Consider the following 25,419-nt stretch of genomic DNA (forward strand, 5'->3'; position numbering starts at 1 on the left):
AGACCTTTGATACTACTATTGTTACGTTATTTTTTTTTCTTAAAGTGCCGACCTCTTAATCAAGTTGGAAGATAGAGATCAGCCTCTAAATACTTCTGAGGCTCTGGTCTTTCCTTGTTTGTACAGTTAGACAAAAAATGATCTTCTGCCTTTGTCTTTGGAGGTATTTTTCTGCTGGCTGCCTGGCTTGGGAAGAGTTCTCTTGTTTTTCTGTAATATTGTGGTACTGTTTCTCTGTGGGATATTTGTCTTTTTGGGATGTTCTTGCAACTCAGGTGAGAGAGCTCAAAAGTAGAGGAAAGGTACCTACTAAAGGCAACAGGTGTTGAAGTAACTAATGAAACCAAAGTCTAATATTTATGTGTTTAGACAGGAGGAATATGCAGTTTTTATTGGACAATACTAAAGGCAGACATACATTATATATATTAATTTAGAAAGCTGAAATCAGCATTGTGTGCAGTTTGTCTTTTCTGAGGCTTCTATCAAAAGAAAGTGTTATTCTGTTGCATGGTCTATCTGTTTATTAAAAAATGCCTATCCTTCTAAGGCTGTCTAGTAGAAGCAAAATACACTATATAGTAATGCTAATAATTAAATTTGTAAAATAACTGCTTTTTCAAAGACTAACACAAAAGCACAATTACAGCAGTGGCTGTTTCTCATTAGTGGGAATGACATGCCAGCTTTAGAATACATAATGATGTATAAGCCCTAGTGGTTATAATTGGCATAGAAATGTACTATATCCTTGGGTGTTAAAAGCCATAAGCTATTTATTTTCATGCTTACAAAGAGTATACTACACTGTGGTATAAATCTCACATGGATTGTCTTACTTGCATTTTTTCAGTATAATTTATGTCCATATGGTTCAAATATGAATCTGTCCCCCTATTAGCATCCTGCTGGTGACATAATGTACTGATAAATTAGTATCTCATGTCTGAAAAGCCTGTTTGAATTCAGAGCACGTGAGCAGGTAGCTTAAATCTACCTGATCTTCACAGATAGCCTTGCAGTCACGTCACAAGGCTTCTGCAATACCTAGGCTGACACAATATAGTAGTGAGATGTTTGCAAGGCATTTGGCTACTGATTGTGGTGTGTGGTGTTCTGGGGTTTTTTAGAAGCACCAAATTCATATCAGTGGAGGGTGGATTTGGAGGAGCTCTGTGTTATGCCAGGCTCTAGCCTAAACTATGAGTAAATGGTGTAGAAGTTTGTGTTATAGAATAATTTTGAAACTGGGGATAATGTGTATCAAAATAATTGGAGGTGTTCTACAAGACACCGTATTGTATTGATTATTCTGCAATATCAAAGGCAGTTTGATTATAAGGTCTGTATGTGACACACATGATATGGAAATATGATATGGATATGAAAGTCTTTTCTTAGTGCTATAGAAAACAAATATAGGGAACTGGGTGAAAGAAATATAAGGATAAATCATGAATCCCTGTGTTTTTTCTTCAAAAAGAAGTTGGTAAATAACTAGTCTCTCTTATTACCTATTCAAAATATATCCAAGTTCCTTTTTTGAGTAAGGTGAAGTGATTATGAATGAAAAACTTTGATTTATTTCCTATGAGTTAAGAACAGCTTCTATAAAAACTAGTATGAAGTATGGAATGAAACATCACTATGAGTTAGGGAAAAATACAGATATAACTTCTCAGAACAGGCAGATGAACCCCTTTAATGATGCCTTTCTAGAATAAATGTGAATTTAAAGCATGTTTGCTTCACCTGAGTAAATTACCTGGCTGAAGGGTAGTGCTTTGCAGCCCCAGTTTAGGTTAGGGCTCAGCACTTAAATTAGCAATCTAGGTGACAAGCAGAAGTTGAGGTGAAAACTGAGGTTCTGAGGTCCAAGGCTGAACAGAGCATTGGTAGCAAATTCAGCAAGCTTTCATCTCTGTGATTTTAATGATACTGTATCATATTTATGGTTTCTTGAGGGTTTTGCTTAGGATTTTTTTGCTATTGGCATTTACATGGTTGAGATTGGTAAAGCTGACTGTGTGTATGACGGGTGTTGGTGAATATTTGACATGTCTATCTTACTTTGCAGAGAACTACAGCCAACAAGACTTCTGGTGCTCCTTCTTACAGCAGATGGTCCAGTTCACAGCCTCATCAGGTAATATGCCCTTGTCAAAAAGGATATGATGCTCAGGTTGACACACGCTTCCTTTTAAAATTAATCTGTGGGGGGATCTGAGAGTGTTATCTACCTGCATTAGCCCAACTAGGTCACGCTGCTCTCTGAGGTTGTTGCAGGATATCCTGTGGCAAACTGTTAGATGCAGCTGCTGCTCATGGAGGAGCTTGTACAGCTGTGACTCCTCTAATGCAGTGGTGCCTCTCGGTGGGTTGTCAGGGATGGTTATTATGGCTGGATCCCCCTACCCTTTGCATCCTGTCACTTAAGCTAGAAGTGTGTTTGACTGATGCTCTTTGGTGTGAGGTCATATTCTCCCATGTGTCACTGCCCACCTCTGCCCAAATTTTTTGTGCTGCTTAAAACAACTGGATTGTGAAGTGGTTATGATGGCCAACATTTTCAGGAAAAGTTGTTATAAACCCAGACTGATGCTGGAAAGCCATTCACTGGTAGCCAGTAAGCAATATTATTGTTAAATGATTTTTTTTAAAATAAGAATTTGAATGTTATTCATTATTTCTGTTACTTTATCAAAACCAAGAGACTTTTTTGATTATAGACAAGGACGTGGCTTGCTTTGTAATCAAGGAACAATGTATTTCAACTAAACAACTTCCTCTTTAAAAATTCTTTAAAAATTCTTCAAATGCCTGTTCAGTACTGATTGTAATAACACTTTTTTCCCCCCAACCTCTACTTTTGTTTCTTTCTGACCTCTTTCTACCTTCACTTCCTCTAAAAAAAAAAACAACAAAAAAACCACCAAACCAAACCCCCCACACACACAACCACAAAACAACCAAACACCACAACCCAAAAAACCACACAAAAAACAACCCCAAAACAACAAACACCCACTCTTCGACACTATGAAAAATTTAAGTTCTCCTGGTGAGCAAATCCTTGATCTGATGTGCTGGATTTTTCCTTTTCGTGAAGGACATCTGTATACTAAGAGAGGAAACATCCAATTAGTGAAAATTTGGCCTCAAAAAATAAAGCCAAAGAAACTATGAATTTCATCTGTATTCAAATTAGGATGGGAAAGAAGGTGGCTAAATGCTTCACGGGCTGTTAGCTGCCTATTTCACCATCCTTCCAGTCTTAATAGTTCTGCTTTCACAAAGTGTTGTAAGAGTCTTGTGCCTCCTCTGTATAAAAGTATGGGGGTTTTGCTTGATAAGGTTTCCCGGTTTTCTTTTCCTTTCACTTTTTGAACATTGAATTTGCACTGATTTCACTGGGGGGAGAGGGGGGTGTGGTGGTGTGTTTTTGTTTGTTTTTTTTTTTTTTTTAAAAAAAGTAGTCAGAAGGCTAATTCTTTCCAGTGGTTATTGCTTTCCCCATCCTAGGGGATCAGATGGTGAGCAAGAAAAAGTTACCACTAATATGTACAAGGCTGAAACAGCAATGAATGTTCCTCTTTTTCTGTGTGTCTGCAGTTCCCCGTTAATGGGAGACACATTCCTAAGTCAGGAGGAAATCATCCTAACAAATCATATGAAATGCACTTCACACTCTACACACTTGATTTCCTTTTTGAGAAGGGAGGAGAAGATAAGTACATAATAAAGATTGTTCGTAGTGTTACACCTCTGTCAAATCACGAGCAGAGTTGACGGATTAACTATCAGGAATGTTATTTGAAAGTATGTGTATGTCTAGACCGTTCAGCATCTGCAGGAAAAAAAATGTTGAACTGTATTAAAGCATGCCTGTGGTAACTTCCCTCCACCTATGTAGTACCCCACACATTTTAATCTCATCTTCCTTTGTCATTTACACTCTAATATTTTCTGTTTCATCCTTGTTTATTGTAAGCTTTTGTCTTCTGTGTTTTGGGTTTAATAAGCTTATAAACTTGCCTCACGGATATTACAAATACCAGTACCAACTGTGAGGATGTATAGCCATGCCGCTGTTCAGTTTGGGAGGCCTGAATACTGCTGTGCACCCTCATGAGCTGAGTGGCAAAATATTTGTATTGGATCAGAGATTTGTATTCAACCTTGCAACTTGCCAGCATCTATATATAGTTTATTTAAACATTTTTTGAAGATGGCCTTCCAGGAAAGAAAAAGATTAAAGTTCAAATTCATATTGTCTGCATTTTCTTCAGTCTCATGCAGTAAACCCAGTGAAGGCTTTTCCACATACATATTACAAGAATCCACACAGAAACCTAATAGAACTACACGGCTGAGACCTTTGATGCATCTAAGAAACGTTAAAAGTTAAATTGATTTCCTCCTTCCCTCCCCAAGTTTTCTTTTTTTCATTTCCTCTATCAGTGTGAAGCTTGAAGGCCCATTGGGTGAGAGATTTGAAAGGGTTCTGCAGGTGGGGTCAATGAGTCACTGAAAATAACACATTTTTCACTGACTTATTTTGCTTCGTGCTACCCAGACATGCTTATATTTTTGTATTGGATAAGCTGAAGCGTGTTTATCTATCTCAAATATGCTATCTGGGGAAGGTTTTTAATAAGCTCTTATTAACTCATTGCTCTCGTGGACATGTGGAATTTGTGTGCTCAGGTTTTTTGATGTGAAACTGTTCAGAGAATGTTGATTTTTTTTTTTTTTTAATTTCTTTTTCCTGCCCCTTGAGCCTGGGAAAGTGTCTTGTTGCAGGGGAGGTGTCTTTAAAACTTGATTAAGAGGTTCCTTCTGACTGCCCTGGGAAAGAGGCATTACTACCTGCTTCAAGCTAGCTTTTTTCAAGCATTCCACTTTCTCAATGTCAGAATAAGAAGCCAGTAGTCTAAAAGGTTGGTCTTTTTTGGAGCCAAGGAATTAATATATTTAATTAAAGGACTGGGGGGATGGGCTGGAAAGCCAAACCAAATTTCATGTTCTGAACTGGTATCCATGGAGCTGTGTTGGACTTTACTGCCTTCAGATGCACTAAACTGGCTTGGGGGATGGAATCAAGAAGATACAAACTGATGCTAATGAGCTGAAATTGCCTACACTGCCATTCTTGGCTAGTGGCATCACTTGATGTGTGAAGAAGTCTGCAGCAATTTTGTGAGAAGCTCTGCAGTGAACTTAGTCCTTCCGTGGCACTCTGAAGACTGTGTGTGCTTCCTGAAGTGCAACTGGCTCTTACTGCTGATGAAAATGAAGGTGGAAGTGGCACTTTATCAGGCACGATGATATAGCTGATTTCTACTGTGATGCTGCTTTTGCTGAGTGGGATGGCAGCCGAGGCAGTGTGTCTTATAGTGATGTCTATCCATGTGTAGGACAGTCTATCTCTTATTAGGAATCACAGGTACAGAGGCAGGTGAGACACAAGGCACACAGTAATGCCACTCAGCTGTCCCTAGAAGCGGTTTTAACATTAACAACTCGCTCATTACCAGTAATGGCTTGAGAGCTAAGGGCTAGGAACTATTGGGGTGGTGTAGCCAAAGTAGATGTAAAAATGAAGAAAAAAAAATTTATTTTGTTCCTTAATAAAACAGAAGAAATGCAGTATTTCAGATGTCAGCTTAAGGTTAAGGTTGAAAGAAACCATAGGTGAAGTGTCCTAAAAGAAAGAAGAATGAGACAACAATCCTCCTAACTTGCTTATGTCCTTGCTGTTGATGAGAGGCAAAAAGTGAGTAGAACCTAAACGGATCTCACAAATAAATCCACTTTGTATGCAAGCAGAAGACAGTGATACCTTCCCTCTGAATGATTGAGATGGGCTGTCTTTTCCTGCTCATTGGCACGCTAGGGAGATGGTCAAGTCTGACCAGTCATTTGGTCCCCACCGTTGGCTGGCATCTCTGTGGCAATATTCCAGGTCTCTTGCACAAGGGTTGTTAGCAGGAGTATCTTTAGAGATGCTTAGATTATATTACATTCTAGAAACACATGAAAGCATCTTTAGTATCAGGTGCTAAATGAGCCTGAGGAATAATTGGTGTGTCTTAAATGCCATTAAAAATAATATAGAACATTTCAGCATCTTTCCCATACCCGTATCTATTAGCAAGACATTAGCTTAGGAGCTAATGAAGTAAAAATGCAGAAAGTGAAATGGTGTCCAATGGGCTGCAGGATAGGAGGACTCTCAGCTAAACTTCCATAATGTTCCTCTGTCTGGCTCCACTGCCGCTTTGTTACAGAATTACTGCTCTGACTTCCTGGCGTTGGCAACACAAGCTTGTTGCTTGCTTGCAGATACTCTAAGCTTTGTCTATTCCTGAACTTGGCATCAGTGCCTTAATTAAGGTCAGAATGTGTTTTTTCTTCAATATCCTGCTCTTTAAACATAGAGATAAGTACTATATTTTAGTACCCAGTGATTAGCAGTTTTCTTGGAGGAATCAGAACAGCCAGTGGGTGTTGATAAACATCTAGTGTAGGATCTAAATTTTAAATAGGCCAACTCTTCTACCGCCCATGTGATAGTTTATAATACAGCTTCTTCATGATTGAGATGATGGAAATACCATTCAAGAAGACAGACGCAGGGAAGGGTGATATTCCAGGTTTACTGTAGCAGCTGTTTCACTGAATTCCAGGTCAGAGATTTCAGTATGTGTAACTTTGCTCTCTTGCTTCCTCCCCATTATGCGTGTGTGTCCCCGCTTTCCCCTTGCCTTGTTTTTGCCCTTGTATTCTTCCTGTATAGCTGTTGGAGCAGGAATGTGTTGATAAGCAGGTAATTATACGTAGTTGTCAGTTCAGTAGTCTCTTTCACAGTGCATGAGGTCAAAATGAACCTTGTGATCAACCATTCAGTATGAGAGTAGAGCATTTATTTAGCTTTAAGAAGCCATTCCAGGTATGGCTGCTGGTAGTAGTTGGGATTGTTGCAGGCTACTCATATGCAAAATAACAGGGACCTGCAGGTGGAATTCATCACTTGTTAGAGCAGGGAGATGGGTAATGGTGAGTTTCCTTTATGGGATCTGACATGCTACCTGAACACAAAGGTTATTGGAGCACTTGTTAGCAATGGCTTGGGAGATCCATTCCTGGAAGTGACTTTTCCTTTAAATTGGTTGAAGATACCTAGTTCTAAATACTATGAAGATGCCTGTATGCAGCTGTTTTGAATCTTCTTTGTTGCTTTTCCCTTCAGTGTCTCAAATCTGACTTGGAAAAAAGTTAGTATTGAGAAAGTCACTGTCTCCCTGATGACTCAGCCATTTGCTTTTCTGCTGAGAACTGCAAATTGTGGCAGTAAACTTTAGGTTAAGTGCCTGTCCAGTAGAAAATGTACTGAGAACACCAACAATTTTCCCAGAAGCCACTGAACAGCTGTCAAATGGTAACAGCGTTCCTTCACTGTTGACCTAGGTTTGAGCTGCACCAGTCTGCTCATCTAAATGAGAGTGACTTACTCCAACTACTAGGGTTAAACCTTATTATAAAGGTCAAATGAGATCTGGCAACTTTCCAAAAGCAGACCAGACAACCCAAGCCACAGAAATATGTTACTGCCTCCTGGCACTTGGCGTATAACCAAAAAACTGTAGCGAAATTCAGTGGGCTTAATCAGAGTTAATGAGGGAAATTTGTCAGTTTTGCAATAAATTGAGTATAAAATCCCTAAATACCTCCTTTCCATAATACATCTTTTCAGAACTATGCATACCTCTACACCATAAATCATCATAGTTTCACAACATTTGAACTTGGTTCTCATTGCGCTTTGATCCTAGTTACATTTGTTTTTAAATCATCTTTGGGTAAGCACAAGGAATAAAATCAAATATGGAATGAAAAGAACACCAAAGCTCTTAATGGTTTTTTGACATGTTTTCAAATGGACTCACTGAATTTCAACAAGCCTCTGTTAGGCTTACCTAAGATAATTCTCTAAACTTGAATTTGAGGTGGAGGCAGTGCCTTGAAGTCAAGTTTAGCTAGCTAAACACTTGTTGCAAGACATGATGTATAGAAGAATTATTATACTTTTAAGTTCACTGAAGGATTGGAAAAATCAAATATCTGTGGTCAGTACTCCAAGCTTGCTGCTCTTACAACATCCATAGTATGTGCCATGTTATGCATATTATGTGTTTGTGGGATTTTGTCTACTATTAATAAAGTCTGATCCACATAGTCGGTAGCTAAGTCAAGTACAACCTTGACTAATAGACCTTTTGTTTTCCTTGTGCGTCTTGCCTCTTGTAGCATTTGTTCATTTTGTCTGCTAAAGGTTGTTGGTTTCTTCCAGTCAACTGGAAACCTGGTGTTAAAGGCTCTGCTTGACTCCAAAGTTTGTAACATCTGTGGGCCACTGCTTCTAGCATCAGAAGGGAAGATTGAACCTGGCATCTGTTTTCTAGAACAATGGGAATCTGCAGCCTGCTCTGACAAAGCCAACTTCACCAAGGTCATTGTCAAGGGCAGAGCAGACCTGTTAATCTCTGTGACTGCTATGCAAGTAACAAGAGAGCGTGGCACAGTGGGTTGGCTGCTCAGTTAAATGCATAAGTACAGCAAGATGTGTAAGCTATATTTATTGTATGAAGGTAACTCAGCCAAATGAGACTCGTGAGCTGTTGTATCTGTTGCTAAGCAAAGGACAACATAAACTTAGCTTTGAAGAGCTAGGGTGTTTTTAAGCAAAATAAGAAGGGAACTAGAAAGGAAACTGATTTCTTCTGGTCAGTGGCAGAATATGAGTAAATGCACATAGTGTTATTGAAGTATGCTACCTGTTGTGTTGGCAAGATTACCAAGGAGCCTACTGAATTGAATTGAAAGCTGTTTTGTAAGATGCAAGCAGGATGAGACCCTGTGCCTAGAGGGAAGCAATAGCACTAGATAAGGTCTAACCCCATTCTTTCTCTTGCTGCCTGTGGAGAAACGCTTGGTGTCTCGTAGCATCAGTAGTCTTCATCCTGCTATGTTAGCCGTTGTGTATCTTTAGAAAGACACTAAAACTTATGTTTAAAAGCAGGACTTATGCTTCATGCGTTAGTGTAAATGACAAAATGCAAGTTAACTGTCGTCTGTCTGCAATCTATCTAACTGGTCCCTCTAGACCACTATGCAAGTTGGATATATATCCCTCACCAACATGGGGTTTGGGCATTAGTTCCCATAACACAACAGCTATGTGGGTCTAGTATTACAATACTTGCAAGTCTGGAGAGCTCATGCTTTGCAGAAGCTATGACAACCGAAGTCCTAGTAAACTAATTATGTTAAATTTCTCCTGGTTATGATATATAAATATAAACCTGAAACTTTAGGTGTAATGGTTATGGAAACAAAAGAGGACTCTTCTACAAGTATTGTGTTTTTTTTCTCTACAAGTGTGAGAGGAAAATATAATGGGTTTTCTTTCTGATCATTACTCAAAGTCAGAGATACCATTGGTATTTTGTTGCACTTCCAAGTTGAGGTTCAGAAGATTCCATCTATAGCCTGGCTAATCTTAAAATCAGCATGCAGGGAAAAAAGCTTTTGTTCTGAACAATGTTTTGAAACAGCTGCCATAACAGAATTTTTTCTAGACCAGCTAACTTTTTTTTTTACTCTATTCACTTGTTATGCAATTCTTTTTGATGACAAATACCAAATGAGTATATTATGCTAAATGTCTCCTTAGGTGTGCTCAAGATTGCCTAGAGAAGTGTGTGTGTTGGGGATGAGGGGAAGTAACAGCATTTCTGATGACATCCATAGACATCAAACACTTCCAAAAAGTATCTGTCAGCTGCACTTATTTTGTTGCTCGGAACTATTTTTTTTTTCTAGAAAGAGAATTTTATAAGATTTAAAAAGACTGAAACCAAAAGGGTTCTACTAACTTTAAACCAATGAAATAAAAATTTTCCCTGTGTCACATCTTGTATTGTCACTGAAAGCTGCCCTACCTCTTTTGGAAACCTCACTTCAAAACTGTGGAGAGTCAACTTGAGAACTTCCTGGAATGTTCCTCCTGTAAGTCTTTTGCCTGCTGTTCTTAGTGGGTGAAACTTCTTGATAGTCTGTCTGTGAATGCTGACTGCTCCCTGTAACTTGGCCTATTTTGACCAAATTTGGTGAAGAAATGGAAGAGTGCAACTTTCTTGAACCTTCCAGAGATGTGGAGTTTCTATGTGAATTGTAAGAGCACAGCAGAGGAGAGGGGCTGGTAACGCCACACCAAAGGAAACATGAGATCACCCTTCACTAACCATTGGGCAATTCACGGGGGAAAATGATGTTAGGGATCTCCTAACAATGGGGCAAAAACTGTGTCTTTTGTTGTTGGTGTCTGTGTTTTTTCAAGAATGAGGCTAAACTTTCTGTCCTGTGCAGATTTTCTGGTTAAGGGATGAGCTCACCCCAGAGCTTAAGGAATAATTCAATTAAAGTCAATCAGCTGCAAGACACATGTACGTTCCCTATCAGGCTTAATTAGTTTTGTTGTTCACACAGCTACACAGTTGAATTGTAACACAATTCTATATTGGATTGATTGAGTTCAGAACTCTTTAAATCTGAGTCTTTTAAGGAAACTATCTCCTTGCTGCATCTAGCAACATTATTCCTGACTCTTCTCAAGGTTCAGATCTTGCCAGATAAACTTCAGATAATATTGTTTGAAGCAGCACATAATCTTACAGTGGGTTCTTTCCATTACGCTGTCTGTAGTATCCCTGATGTGCGCGTGTTGACTAATAGCAAACATCAACAAAGGTTTTTACACATGAACATCTTGCCTCGTGTTCTATTAAATGTATCATTTGATACCTTCTGTTGCAGACGTCTTGGTTTTGACTTTGCTATGACATCTTCTTAAAAGAAAAAGAAGCTGCCAGCAGATGATGTTTTAACACTTGTCAGCAATTCGTCATGATTCTTCATACTTCAGATTTAATTGTTCTTGGAATGAACAGTTCGGAGAGACTTTTTAAAAAATTCTGCTTTCTGGTTAATGCAATCAATTTGATGCAAAAGATAATTAGTATGACAAGTTGCAGCCTACACGCGTACTACTGTGTCCCCCCTACTTTCTTCAGTCTTCCACTGTTTTTAAAGATTGGAAAGATAGGTGGGAGCAGAAAAGTTTAAGTTATTTTTAGGAGACTTTTGCCCCCCTGTCCTATTATTTAAAAGTAACAGATGGACTCTGCTCTTTGTGCGTCTCATCTTTCATACTCCTGAAGCCTTAAACCTGGAAAGGAAATGCAACTGAGGGACCATGGCTGGATCCACCATCAGCTGCACTAACAAAGGGGTTGATGATTTTCCAGAGCAAACATTAGCTGAGGGGTAGGGGTAACCTTTGGAGGAGAAACAGCTGGCATTGAGCTGTGTCCAGGGGCAGGTCTGGGGTTGGGTTGGGGACATGTCTAGGGAAGATGGTCAAATCAAGGCTGGTGGTATAGAACTGTTTTTTCTGTCTTTCTAAACAAGGTCCTGACGAAAAGTTCTCTTAAAACCTTTCACCTTTCCTATCTTTCACATGAAAGACAACAAAGCTGGCTGATGGATTGCTTTAATAATCTAAATGATGATCGTTCTGTTTGATAATTAACCATGCAAATGTGAAAGAAACAATTGGTGGATCAACAAAAATAGATCTGCAGGCTACATTTGGGGGAATAGCTGAAAAAGCTAATTTGGTTATAAAGATAGGTTATGCTTTGTAATGAGAAACGACAAGGCATTTTGCTGCAACTGTCATGGAAACTTTCGAGCTTCTTTATATAGTCTAATTTAAAATGTATTTACCCTGTAGCGATGAAATTGCAATCTATGTATGAATCATAAAAGCTGGAGATGGAAAATACCTCTTGAACATATGGACCAGTTCTTCAACAGATATAATTCAGTTTAACTCAAAGTCAGAGAACAGATATTGTCTGTCTTCAAAGTCAATTTGTCCCAGGTTGTTTGTATGCACTCTTTCTAGAGACTCTTGATCTAATCTTGGAGCTGGTACTGGCTAAGAATCTTTCATTAATTAGAGATCTCAGTACTTCAGTTTTACTTCAGCATTTTGTGAGCTCTGCTGTCTACTACGTGTCTCTACGTAAGCTTTGAATAGTCACTGAACATTGGTAAAATTCAGTTATATCAAGATGTTTAGTAGTCCTCAAGTTTCAGGGCACAGATTAGTTGCCTACTGAGTTAAGATCTTGATTGTATGAGTGCTCCTTTTTTGTTCAGTCAAGCTATGTTGATATTTGAAATCAAACTGTACTTCTCAGAAAATGTTTGCCATTCTGTATTAACAGTGAATCAGTTACTCACAGGTTAATGCTAAGCATTGGTGGAAGTTATCTAAAACACATGAATGTGGCGGTAGAAAGAAAACGAGACTTATGTCAGCAATTGAATTCAGCGTGAGGTTGTTCAGGGTGATTGTCTCCCGGCATATCTAGAGATCCTGTGTCATCCTGATGACCAGCTTTTAGACTTAGAGAAAAATTCTTTGTGAACTTATTGATGTGTTCCTAGCAGAAACTAGTTATCTCACCCAAATTCACCAAAGCTTGCCTTACTCTATCTTATCCATAGTTTGGTATCCTACTGAAGAGTTCTGTTTCCAAGGTCCATGATGATTATCTGTAGTGCCCTGCAGTTCTGCCATTGTCTGAGAACATTTTGTTGAGTGACCATCACCCTATCTATGAAGCGGGCTATCAGCTTTGACTGGGATTATTTTAATAAGCACTAATGTTCCACACATTTTGGGCATAGGATTGTTAAAAAAGCCAAGGGCCTACAAATAACTTAAAGTTCACTGGTGTTGGAGGCTAGGACCCTGATTCAAGTCTAAATTAAATACTCAGCTTTTCTAAGAAAGAAGCTGAAATTGGGATAACGTAGGTAAAGAACTAGATAATGCAATTCTGTATAAGCTTGGCTTAGATTTTGTCATAAATCCACTGTATTTCTTGTTTCAGCTGTAGTGGATGTGAAAGATGAGTATTAATGCGGCAGGGGAAGATTTGCACAGGAGTACAAATTTGAATTAAACCTTCAAAAAATGAAGGAAAACCCACTAACAAGCTATTGAAAAAGCTAAAGTAGTAAAAACAGAAAGCCTATAGGCTTCAATGGAAACAAAGTTGTGATCAACAATGCAAGAAGAACTTGACTCTAACAAAATAAGCAGTTTTGTTGCTTTCTTTTGCTATTAAGTGTGAATGGTGCTCAAATGGGGAAAGCATCTGAACTGCAATGAATGAGTGACAGTGCCTCGATCACTGAGATCGATTGGAATTCCTCTTCATGCACAGGTTAAAATGCAGATGTTAATTGGATAGTTGCAAAATTAAGAAGGGAAAACTAGAATATTGTGTGTAGGTTGCCAACATACCCATCCAAAACTTGTAGAGGCAAATGATAACCTGTCAGAATATGATAACGTGTCTTAGACTTAAGGCACGTGAACTTTCTTTTCATGGTTTACATTTGTGGGCAATGAAAGTAGTAAGCAAAATCGTGCTCTGTGCCTCCATAACCATGGCTGACTAAGGAGTAGGGGGGAGAAAAATGTTGTTAATCCTCCCAGTGACTTTTAGATGAGTCTCCAAAGACTAGACAAAACTCTAAGCCACTTAGAACAACTGAGCGCTATTGTGTCCTGCAGTACAGTGCTTGCTTATCCTGCTTAAAGATCAAGCTCTGCTTGTGTCCATCTAATAGGAATATATTGAATCTTGCATGGAGTGCGAGCAGGACTTTGATCAATATTGCACGCACTTTAGTTGAGGACCTACAGCAGAGGCCCTACACTTAGAAAAACAATTGAAGTAGGTCTTGGGAACACTTGACAGAATACATAAACAGATGATGTTATGGTCTCAGTGGAAATCTAGCTGTATTGAACTGAAAATAGACCATACAAGGAGAAAATTGAAGAATACTTAGTCCTTGTAGTAGGACGCCCTATGCAGTAGGCCAGCAAGCTCTGTTTGTATTCCTTCAGAAAACAAAACTACAACAAAACTATCTCCCTTGAAGAATGTAGAACACCTCCCCATACTATCCTGTGAACTTCTGAAGGAGGAGTTTCTCTGTCTTACTGAGTGAAGTATACTAGGGGAATCTGATATTAAAATTAAAAGTGTGAATTGGCTAGAAGAGGACATTGCAGGAGTTGTTCGTGAGATCTTGCCTTTCTTTAGGGCAAAGTGTGAATCCTATAATATAATCCTAAAATAAGCATATTACCCCCAAGCTTCAATCACCTGTGTTCCCTGTTCTCCTGTGCAATGGGACAATGTTTGTATCAAACTACTATGTATTGACAAACTGTGGGTTGTGAAGCATTATCTGAGCTGGATGTCATCTCATGTTTGTTTGTATAACTTTCTGCACGTTGATTTCTATCTAGAAATGTTATGCCAAAACACTTATTTTGGAAAAGTAACTATGGAAAATTAAGGGAAAATAGTTCTGATTTAGGCCAAGATAAACAGCCAGTTCAGAATGGAAGGCTTTCCATGCCCGTTGGCTACTTGTTTTCAGTTCTAGTAACCAGGCCCAAGTCTTTTATCACAGTACAATAGTCTGGCATCCTTTGATTTCAGCCTGTTATTCAAATAACTAAATTGCATTCTGAAGTAGACACTTACTTTATCTTAAGCTTTGGTCTTCTTAAAACCCAGAGTCTTCTCCTAACTTCTCTTTCGCCTTGTTTCTTCTGTGATGTTATTTACCCAATGTAGGATCTGAGAAGTTTTATAGATACTAAGTAATAGTGGCTGTATCAGCCTTTGCAGCACAAGTATTAATATGAAATCCTGCCTATAATAATGGTCATAAAACTGTTGATACAGCTGCATTAAGAAGTATGAGAGATAAATCATGAAAGGCCATGTGTTTTGTCTGGTATGGGAAGTGTCCATGAACTGGAGTGTTCTCATGTCACAGTTCAGTGGTTACTCTACTGCCAGAACTGTTTCAGAGTTCTTTATGTTTAAGATTTAAGTGATTATTTTTTGTCTTCAGTGAGAAAGCTTTTATTTAGGGACTCAAAGGCTGGACTAATTTTTTTTTTTTAAATTCCTTATGTACTTTGCCCCACTACAGTATAGAAGCATCTGCAGAATGAATTTTGAGTCTTTCAGTCTTTTTCCTATGTTGCTCTTATAATAGGATCTTTCTCAAGAACCACTCCATTTTGGTCCTTGAATACAATACAACTATCGCTGTTGGTTGGGCTTGCTTAAGAGCTACAGGTAAACTAAACTGAAACCACCAAACTTCCAACTTCAGCTTATACTTTGTCACTTGTCTTGGAGATGTTGAATATGATGCCAGTCTCCGAGAGAGGTGCTGGGGTCATATATATTGAACTTGCAACTAGCAAGGATACTCATTAAAAACTCTTCTGTAATTTAGGAGTGACATGAGGGCATCTTCTGATGGAAGGTGAGCATCCGCCTGAACTCTGTCAAGGAATTATCAGACACCTAGGTAAAAGTGGTATGGATCCTGCAACATACTTGGGTTTCAGGATTAAAAAGTCTGGCTGGAGTCATTCACTGATGGTGCCCAAAACAGACTGAAAAACTCACTAAATCCTCATAAGACGAGGAAAGGAAATTCTGTGGATTAATAAGATGTTGAAAGGGTAGGAAAAAAAGTATCCTTTTCCACAGTAGGGAAAAGTTGCCATTGGCATGCAGTTTGGATTGATTCTTGCATCAGTACATTCCTAAAAGATCTGAAAAAGTGGAATAACAGTGAGATTAGCAAATAAAAAGTGCTTGGGCAGAGTAGGCTGACAGCTCAACTGCACTGAGAAAAGTTTTAAGTGTATAGAATAAGTTATGTGGCAAAAAATAATAGAGAATGCATCTCTTGTTCTCTATGACTTCTCAAGAGCCCTCAAGGCAGTGATCAGGCAATCCGTTCCAGAACAAAAGGAAGATAGTTCTCATGGAAGGAATAAACAATACAAGGGGCTCACTGCCGTGTGGGATTGTGGATGCAGAATGTATGGATAGGTTCAACATGATTAAACAAGACCTGACAAAAAAGTTTACTGAGGTGTATTCAGCATAATGATGCGTATCTAACTTTTGGCTCTGAAAGTTGTCCATTTAGTAGAGGTCAAAAGACAAGATTACCCACAGTATCTCTCCAGGCTTGCACTGTTTCTTGCACCTTTTCCTGAAGCAGCTGCTACTTTCTGGACTGGAGGAGTATAGCACCCACTTGGACTTTCACCCTGAATTGCTACAGCCGTTCTGTTGTTACTTAAATGCGTGTTGTGTGCTGTATCCCCAAAGTGAATGCTGTGTTAGGTTATAGAGAATAATTTTCACATGTAGGGCAGGCCAGCTCTTCCAGCTTCTGCTGCAGTGTGGCAATAATCCATCACCATGGTATATTGCATTTGTGTCGATATAGCAAAAAGAGAAGTAAGCATCGCACAGACCAAGTCTCGAGCAACTTAGGGTTTTCTACGTCAAAGCCACCGATTCCCACAGGAGATGAGGGGTAAGTGAGGTAAAATGAGCATTCAGAAAGTGCTGGAGAACTTTGGGCTCCGCTTGCTAAAAGGCCTCCAGTTGAGCACTGGGACGCTGCTCAGCTTTGCTTTCCCTCGAGCTGGTGCCTGCAGAGATTTGCTAAACAGCCACAAACTCAGGAAGAGCGGGGGGAACACCACAAACTTTCCAGTGGGTTTTTTTCTTGATGCTTTTTGTCCTGCAACTTCTTGTGGTTTCTCAGTCAGTTAAAAAATTAACTGTAAGCTGCTTTCTGATGATTTTATAGGAGAGCCAAGGCTCCTGTGTTTTTCAGAGCTGACAGATGCATTTGCAGCTGAACTGGCTCTTGAGGGAGGCTCATTCCAGTGTCTGCCACAAGGAGGCAGAAGCATTAAATCTTAAAATGATTTTTAAACTCGGTCCTTGATATGTATCTCAGTTCATTAAAACCGTGCTTGGGAGCATCTATAGCTGCTTCTGATGTACACAGACGATTGCAAAGAGGGAAATTTTGCAGGGGAGAACGCAAAGCATCAAACAAGTTTGTGTGTATGTGGGGATTTACTTGGTGTTTTGATGGGTTGTAAAAAAATTGTTACAAAAACGTATCAGCAACAATTGAAACAAAGGCAACCCCCCCCTCCCCCCCCAACCAGCACCAGTCATGTGACAGTTTCCCACCGATTACATTTCGTAGTTATCACTTTTGGTCACTTTCCCTTTGCAGAGGCAACTCTAAAGTCCAGATCAGTGACAGTGACACATTAACATTGCAGTAATAGTATTTTCAAACATGCCTGGCTTCCTGTTCAGCTAATATGTTGCTTACTCAGCTGCTTGTGGTAATTTAGAAACGCAGCATGGTATATTCTTGTTTCTGGACTACCTTCTTGGTGAGGATGTGGTCTGATTGCACTGTGATAATTCTCTTAGAGGAAAGCTATAGAGAATTCTAAAAAGCGTGAGTGGTTTAATTGAGTCTGATCCCTGCGCAGTGGTACTGAATGCGAATGAAATCCCACTTGCATCCTGGTCAACAGAGTATTGAAAGCTTGACGGTGGTTTATTGTATATGCTTTTTATACTCAGTAATGCCCGTGAAAGAAATGGAGAAGGGGAGGCAAAATTCAAAGTGAAAGCTGGTATTTTGTCCTTAATTCAGCCTGCTTTGCTTAAGTATCAAAGCACATACGGCAGAAAGGTCACTCGGTTATCTGAAACAACTGCAGCTCAATACATACCTGAGCATAATAGAATTTGTTTAAGGACATGGTATCATCCATAATGTCAGATGTCCTAGCTGTTACCATCTGTGTCAGACTTCGTCTAGCTGACTGTAAATACAGATCCTCTGCTGTGTGCCTTAGACCGCTAATCTCAGTTAATGTAAGTTAGTTCATGTGTTGAAATCCATTTAAAAGAGAAATTTCTTCCTGACTAAAAATATGTGTGTAAGGAAAACCTCTTCTGCCTGTAAAGGGATGTTGCAGTCTATTGTATAAAGATGTATTACAGGTTTAAATTACAGATTATGACACTTCAAAGGTGCTTTTTGATACTCTTGCAGCAATCAGACAGACAGTCACAATGTTCCTGTGGCTTAGTGGCTTACAACTAAAAAGGAAGGAAAAAGGCATTTGATAGCCGATCTGCATTTCTGTAAAACAGCATATTGTTCCGTTATCATCCTGTATGCAACCACAAATGCATATTGCTGAGAGCAGGCTTGCGCTCCCCCACGTCTGCTGCAGTGCACAAGCAGCGTAGTGGAGATCGTGGAACGCAGTGTGCTGCGCTACGTGGGGCTTGTAACCTTCATATGCTACAAACACTGTCTTTATATTTCAGCAGCATATTAAGGACATGTCTTTACGCAGCCCAAGGCTTGAATTTGAGATCACATCATCTAGCTTCTGCTCTAATTAGTTATTAAGTACATTGGACATTTTCATGCATTAATTAATATCAGTAAGACTGTATACAAGGTGGTAAGTAAATAAAGCATCAATGTATTTACATTTTTTTCTTGGGTACTGTATATAGCCAAGGGGTGGTTATACCTACTTATAAATGGGGAGATTTTTGATTTTGTTTCAAGCTTAACAGAAGTTTTGGATTGAAAATAATCATACACTTCTAGTAAAACAGCTTCAATAAAGTCCAGTTTCTGACCTAAAATTATTTTCTTCTCACTTTTTCAGATTAAGTGCAGCTCTTTTTTTTTTTTTCCCCCAATTGTTATTTTCAATTTATTCATTGTTAAACGTTAAAAGGGAGATAGCCAAAACAGTTTAACATCCAGATGCTCTCCTTTGCTTTGCATGCTTTCTCATGTTTTCATCAAGTGCTTCCAGAAAAAAATAATCTATGGCATGTGTTGTTCTGCCATAGGCCTTACATATTGGTAAACTTGTCTCCTGTGAGATCTCTGTCAAAGACACTTGGGAGCATAAGATAAATGCTTTATATATATAAGCTGTTTAATGTCCTGTTACAACCAGTAAGATCTACGTTGTCCTAATAATGCAAGCAATCACTTAACCTTTTTAGCAACTCACCTTTCTTCTGCTGTATTTAGGAGGGTTGTTCTTGCGCATCTCAGCACTTGCAAGCCGTCATGTGTGTTTGGCAGATGGCAGAGAAAGTGTCTTATTGTCACACAGAAACTGCCTTACGCTCGCTTCTTCTGCTGTTGCAGTGCTTTATCAGCTTCTTCAGATAAGAATGGCCTGCCACACGTTTTCTTTCTCATCTTGAACAGTCATAACAATTTTAACTGCTATTCAGTTTTGCCATTTGACTGACTTCTGTGTTATGGAAACGATGTGTGATATGCCTGACTTCCCATTTCCAGGTAACTCGCACAAAGACAAGGGAGCCCAGTTTACTGTAATGATACTTCACATTTTCAGATTTCGTGGCTGACCAAATGGTTCATTGCCTTGATTACAGTGGTCACTGAGGTAATGTCTGACAGGTTTTTTTTTTTTAGTTCCCAGGTGTCTAGATAATAGTCTGTGATAATGATGTTATTGTGTGCTTTTTGTAGTGAAGCGGGTGATTCCTACTACGCTTTAAAATGTGCTGTGTCTTTCAGCATGGCTGTAGCCTGTTGCTTAGTCTGGATACCCCAACGCACATCAGAGCTCTGTGTCGGGTCTTGAACAGTCATGGCCCTGCTGGGGAATGCACTGTATCTTTAGAGCCTCCAGATAAATGTGTCTATTGCGGAATAACTCCCACATACTTCTGAGAAATTTTTAAAAAAGTATTTTATAGCGTACAGTCAAAGTGTTTTGTCTTGCTGTGTGTCATACTGAAGTATTTTTCAAATCACCTTGAGAGTTAAAATGTTCTTGAATATCAAGCTTTTTCTGCAGGGTCTGACTATGCAAGTGGAATTGATATAAATTTTGCCTTGTATATCTCTTCTTAAATTTTTTATTTTATTCCTATCTGTTACCTTGAAGTGGTCTGAAACTGGTTCAACAGTCCACGTTCTCGTTCAGATGCTATGCTTTTCTGTCACAAGACTGTCTTGTAGAAGTCAGCAATATATCCCTTGATTATTTTTCCCTTGTAGTCGTGCTAGCAGTGACTTTAGTCTGAAGTCCTCTCTGTCGGTGATACTTCCCATGCACAACTTCCCACTCTTGAAATTTATTCCAGTGGTATGGTGCGAGTCTAACTATTTGCCAGATTTTTTTATTTTTTTTTTCCATTTGGACGATCATTTGTTCACTTAGCAGAAGTGACCTTGGCATGAAATCTCTGGACACTGCAAGCTGTGGGAGTGTGTGAGCTGAAAGATCCCTTTTTCTCCCTGAAGAATCTCAGGACTGGGATGGCTTTTTAGCACAGTTTCAGTGAGACCCAATTCTTTCTGACTACTAGATAACTGCAGCACAGTTTGCAGAGTTAAAAACTTCAGAAGATGTTGTTACAGCTTATAAAGGTAAACAACTTTTGAATTTACTTAATCCTTTTAGGGAAAGATGTGTGCTGTAATGCTCATACCTCTTCAGGTAACAGTGCAATTTTTGGGTGGATAACAAGTGTGTGGCCCCATATGTAGTTCTGCTGTCAATTGGAGATTCATATTGTTTTTCTTTTGTCTTGTGTTTTACTTCCCTGTCTGTTTCTAGCAAAGAGCTGAAGATGCAGTTCTGATCTCCATTGCTGTCTCTGTAGCCATGTACTTGTGTTATCTGTTTTGTGCCTGTTACAGACAAACATGTCCTTGGTATTGATACTAGTCTGTGATTTAAAACTGCTCTCATTCTTTTTAGTTTTGTCATGTGCATAAAATATTTAATCTTCTGGGAATGCCTGCTTTCTTGCTGCTGTATGCTTTCCCTTGGTTTGCAAGGATAGGTATAATTTTCTTGTCATAGTTATTAGATTTGATTCCATATGTAAAGTCTTTCCTATGAACTTTGTCATAGCTTTTCTCTACTGTACTTATGTGTTTCATTTCTGTTTAACTATTTTACCTTGTATCTTGTGCAAACTCCTTATTTTTTCCTTCTTTTTTACACTTTTCCTGTTCTACTCGGTAAATTGTTTGTATGCCTGCTTCCCCAGCTTCCTGGAGTTCAGTGTGAACTTGTTTGCTGACATTTTCCAAGTCTATAATTCTTGGAGTTACTGTAGCCTCTTCTGAGTTCTGTCTTCACAACTATGTATCTCTTGTCCTTATTATCAGTTGTCAGAAATAATTTTTCCTGAAGTGTTCATTAGGATATGTTTTTACTGTGGTGTAGCTTTGCAGGAGACCTGAAAGCCAGAAAATACTGCCCTTAGCCACTACGCATACAACCCACCTACAACTATTGCAGGCAGTGCCTTTCTCTCTTCAGTTCCTCTCAGCTGTGCTTCCTTCTTTGCCTCTGGGTACAGCTTTATGTCTTCTAATAACCTCCTATATTTGGACATCTGGGAGGTTCTCTCTTCAGAGTCATCTCCTACCACTCCTGGAAACAAAGCTCAATGTGCTTGTGTTTTAACTAGGCCATGATCATATGGCTTTGGTATTCCTGGCAGGTTTCTAACCTGGTGTTATGTGTCACAGTTGCTTCTCAAATTCACATGGATGCTCTCATTGCCCGTATTGCTTGGGAGGAGAGTGCAATTCCTGATAGGCATTTAAATCTTGCACTAAATAAAGTTGGTAGCATTGCTTACAGGCCTGTTTCAGAGAAAGCTCTTTTAAAGGCTGTCATTCTCAGAAAGGTGATCCTTCTTTTTTTTGCTCACTGTTTGGAGGTCATCTGTCCCATCAGGACTTCAAGCAAGAGATGAGACCAGTGTCATGCCAGTTTTGGTGCTAGTAGTACCTCTGCTGCTTGACCAAGGTGGCCAGTGAGCAAACAAAATCATATTCTAAAGCTTTGTGGAAATTCCTGATTCTTGCAGTCTTCATGGAAGAAGGTGTGTTCTCTAATGAAGGCACTATAAGGTTTTTTTCAGACCTGCTCCTCTTGGTGACCACAACAGAACTAAGTTTAAAATGGAGGCTGAGAAATTAGCAATTTTTTTGAGACCATGCGTTGGTTTTTCTCCTTCCAGTCCTTCATTTCCTCCTTTAGACCTGCTGAAATGAAGCCTCAGATTCTGACACTCAGCAACCCACTTAGTCTAAACCACAGGATAAGATGGGGCCTTCTAAGCTAAGGGAACACCAGTTGTCTCTTTCTGGAAACTTTTTTTGACAGGCCCGCTATATCCAAGTGGAATTATAGAAAAACTTGCAAACTGTTCCTCCACAGCAGTTTGCCACTGGAGGCAGCTGGTAATCAAAAAAAGCTCACAAGAGGAAGCTTGAAAGGGCTGGAGTCTTAACAGCCTAATTTCTTTTTTTGTTTGTTTTTTTTCTTCTTTTCCTGCACTCCACTAGCAGTAGGCATGAAAGCTCCTGCCTGCCTTTCTGCCCTCGTTGGGAATTACCCATTGATAATTCTTCAGCATGCACAAGGTTTTTATCCTTATAAAAGCCTGTGTTTCTTCCTCATATCTCAGTTCCCTGTTAGCACCTGCTACTGGTGACCTTGTAGAAGGGCCTGAGAACTCCACCCCTCTCTCTCTCTCTTATCTTTGCCCACTACCAGTAAATCCTGCTCACGGAATGAGCTGAGCCTGAAACATGCCAGGAACAAACTGTACAAAATCCTCTCTGACTTGACCAGAGACTGGTTAGGCTCTTCAGCAGAGGAAACAACTAGAGCTGGTATCTGTGCCCAGATGTACTTTCTTCTGCCTCACCTACACTAAGGCACCACTGCTAAGCTGTGCTCTTGTTGTTGGTGGAATCTGTCTGCAGCAGCCCATCTGTGAGGAGCAATCAAGAAATGTGAGGTTCTTTGAGGTGATGCTGCTCTTTCTTTGATCTCTTGGGCCTTTATAGTTTAATGGTAGTTTGAACTGTAGAGAGGAGGAATTGGCCAAAAAGTGCTTTTGGTAGGGAACTGTGAGCATGCAGATACCCTCTGTGAAATTCAACACTTCTGCTCATACAACTTCGTATCTCAAGTTGTTTGACTTTAAGTAGTGTTGGTCCCATAATACACTTGCCTTTTGAGGAGGGAGGAGAGAAGGGGTCTTCCAGTTCCGCTGATAAGTATTGTTAGCAGATACCACCTAACACTTGTATTTCAGGCTTCCTTGTGTGATAATGTATGTTTGTAGACAAATACTGTTTATAGTCCTTCACCTTCCCCAAGGAGCTCTAGTCAAAAATAAAATATATTCTTTTGAGAATAAATATCTTCAGCATAGATACTGACAAAGTGCTTGCAAGGAATACCTAGACAAGAGCTTGTTCTAGTTGCAAGTGAAGAAGTGAAGAAGGCTGAGGGGAGACCTTTTTATGGCATACAAGTATCTAAAGGGTGAGTTGAAGGAGGATGGTGCCAGACTCTTTTCATTGGTTCCCAGTGACAGGACGAGGGGCAACAGGCACAAGTTAGAACATAGGAAGTTCCGTTCAAATACATGGAAAAACTCCTTTACAGTGAGGGTGACAGAGCACTGAACAGGCTGCCCAGGGAGGTTGTGGAGTCCCCTTCTCTGGAGATTTTCAAGACCTGCCTGGATGCAGCCCTGAGGGATGTGCTCTAGGCAATCCTGCTTTAGCAGGGGAGTTGGACTAGATGATCTCTAGAGGTCCCTTCCAACTCTGAAGTTTCTGTGATTCTATGATGTGTACCTAGAGAGGAAAAGCAGCTCTTGGCCCTATTGCTCTCCAGGCAAGGATTGGGTTTCTGTTGGATTTGGGGAGATGAATTTTTTGGGGGCTAATATTTGTATATGTTCCTGCCATCATATGCGCTTTGGAAACATGATTCTTCTGAATATCTGAGAAGGCAAATATGTTGAGTGACATACTTGCAGAGGGTTTCTAGGAATTAACTCCTCTCTAGTGTTAAAATGTGCAGATGGTTTTGACAAGCTCCTGTTATGACTAAGAGTATTGCTACACTTATTGTCCATCCTTTTAACAATTTAAAAAATTAGGAATTTTTTTTCCTTTTCTGATCAAAAGGTATAATCTACTGATGAATATATCTGCATATATATCAATCTGCCCTAACAGAGATCTTGTGCGACATCGGTTGTCTTTGTTGAATGTTTACAGCATTTTCAGAACTCTTAATTTCTGACTTCTAGCATCCCTCTAAGAACTGTCTTGGCTTTCCCTCCCATTTTATGTTTAACATGTGTTAGAGGCAAGACAATGAAATGTTCTTTTTTAATCTCTTCCCATATGTGTTTTGTGGTCCCTTTTCAAATACCTCCTGAAAGTACAGTTCCTGGAAAACTGCAGTTTCTTCTGCTAAGAATCTGTTTTATCTTCATTCATGTGATTCTGGTGATTGTAAATATAGATCTTGGTTTCATTCTATTTTTTTTTCCTGTTTTATTGCTTTTCTCTTTAAATATGAGGTAGTGGGCTGCATGCATGAAAGAGTGGATGTGTCTGCCTTCTGGCCTATTTCTAATGCACAACTTGTTTTGACTTTTTTTTTTAATATGTGAGATGTCAGCATAGCACCCCAACAATAAGTGAATATGTGCTATATTGACCTCTCTGGCTGAGCTATGAAGGCCTGATCTTTCAAGTATTTTGATGTATAGTGATCCTTAGTGTCCTGAGCAAACTTACAGTCTTGGCTGACATTACTGGCAAACGTTAAAGTCAGGGCTGTTCCCTGCATGTGTTCCTGTTGAACTCAATCTTTGTCCGCGACCCCCCATACTGACTCGATTGCTATTTCTAAGATAGGAACATGCTAAGATACAGACCACTAACTAGTTAAATAGTCTAGCTTTTAAAGTAGACCAATTTAACTTGAGGAGTGAAATCATGGTTCTTCCGTATAATCTAATTAAAAGAGTTTGCTGACTTGGAAGACAATATTTGGCACATAATTTGTTATTTGTCATATAGTAACCTTGACGTTAGTGGGGTTACGTTGATAGCTGTAGCAACAAGAAGTAACCACAGTGCCCTACACTGTTCTTTTGATATGATAGTAAGCTGCATTAGTCATAAATGCTGATACTTACAAATTAGTATTTATTCACAAGCCTCTCGTTGCTCTTAAGTATTTACTTTTGGGGTATTATTGGCTTCAAGGAGCATTAACAAGACTATGATTATCTGTTGGTTTAAAGGCTATGAATGTTTAGTACTTCAAGCAGAAAGGCTTTGATTTATACTTGAAATCACTGGTAGTAAATGGGAACATGCACACTTAAAGATGTACTTTTACTGATGTTTCCCTTAGTAGCTCAGTTGGAGGCAGAATATTTCTATGGTTGTGCATTTGTAGGGGTCTCGAGTGTAAAC

At 39.3% G+C, this 25,419-nt stretch overlaps 1 protein-coding gene across 8 annotated transcripts in view; it reads left to right on the forward strand.

The window, feature by feature from the left end:
- The window catches only part of RBMS3 (RNA binding motif single stranded interacting protein 3), a 716,669-nt gene that overhangs the window by 104,915 nt on the left and 586,335 nt on the right, over positions 1-25,419 (forward strand). For 7 of the 8 annotated variants that reach the window (XM_074575088.1, XM_074575087.1, XM_074575089.1 and 4 more), the window contains one exon: positions 2,078-2,146. In XM_074575088.1, the coding sequence (XP_074431189.1) occupies positions 2,078-2,146 (69 nt within the window). Of the gene's footprint in view, positions 1-2,077; positions 2,147-19,917; positions 20,527-25,419 lie in introns of those variants that run through there. The other variant, XM_074575092.1, reaches the window with a different exon arrangement.

Source organism: Larus michahellis, chromosome 2, assembly GCF_964199755.1.
Source record: "Larus michahellis chromosome 2, bLarMic1.1, whole genome shotgun sequence".
Lineage (NCBI taxonomy): Eukaryota > Metazoa > Chordata > Aves > Charadriiformes > Laridae > Larus > Larus michahellis.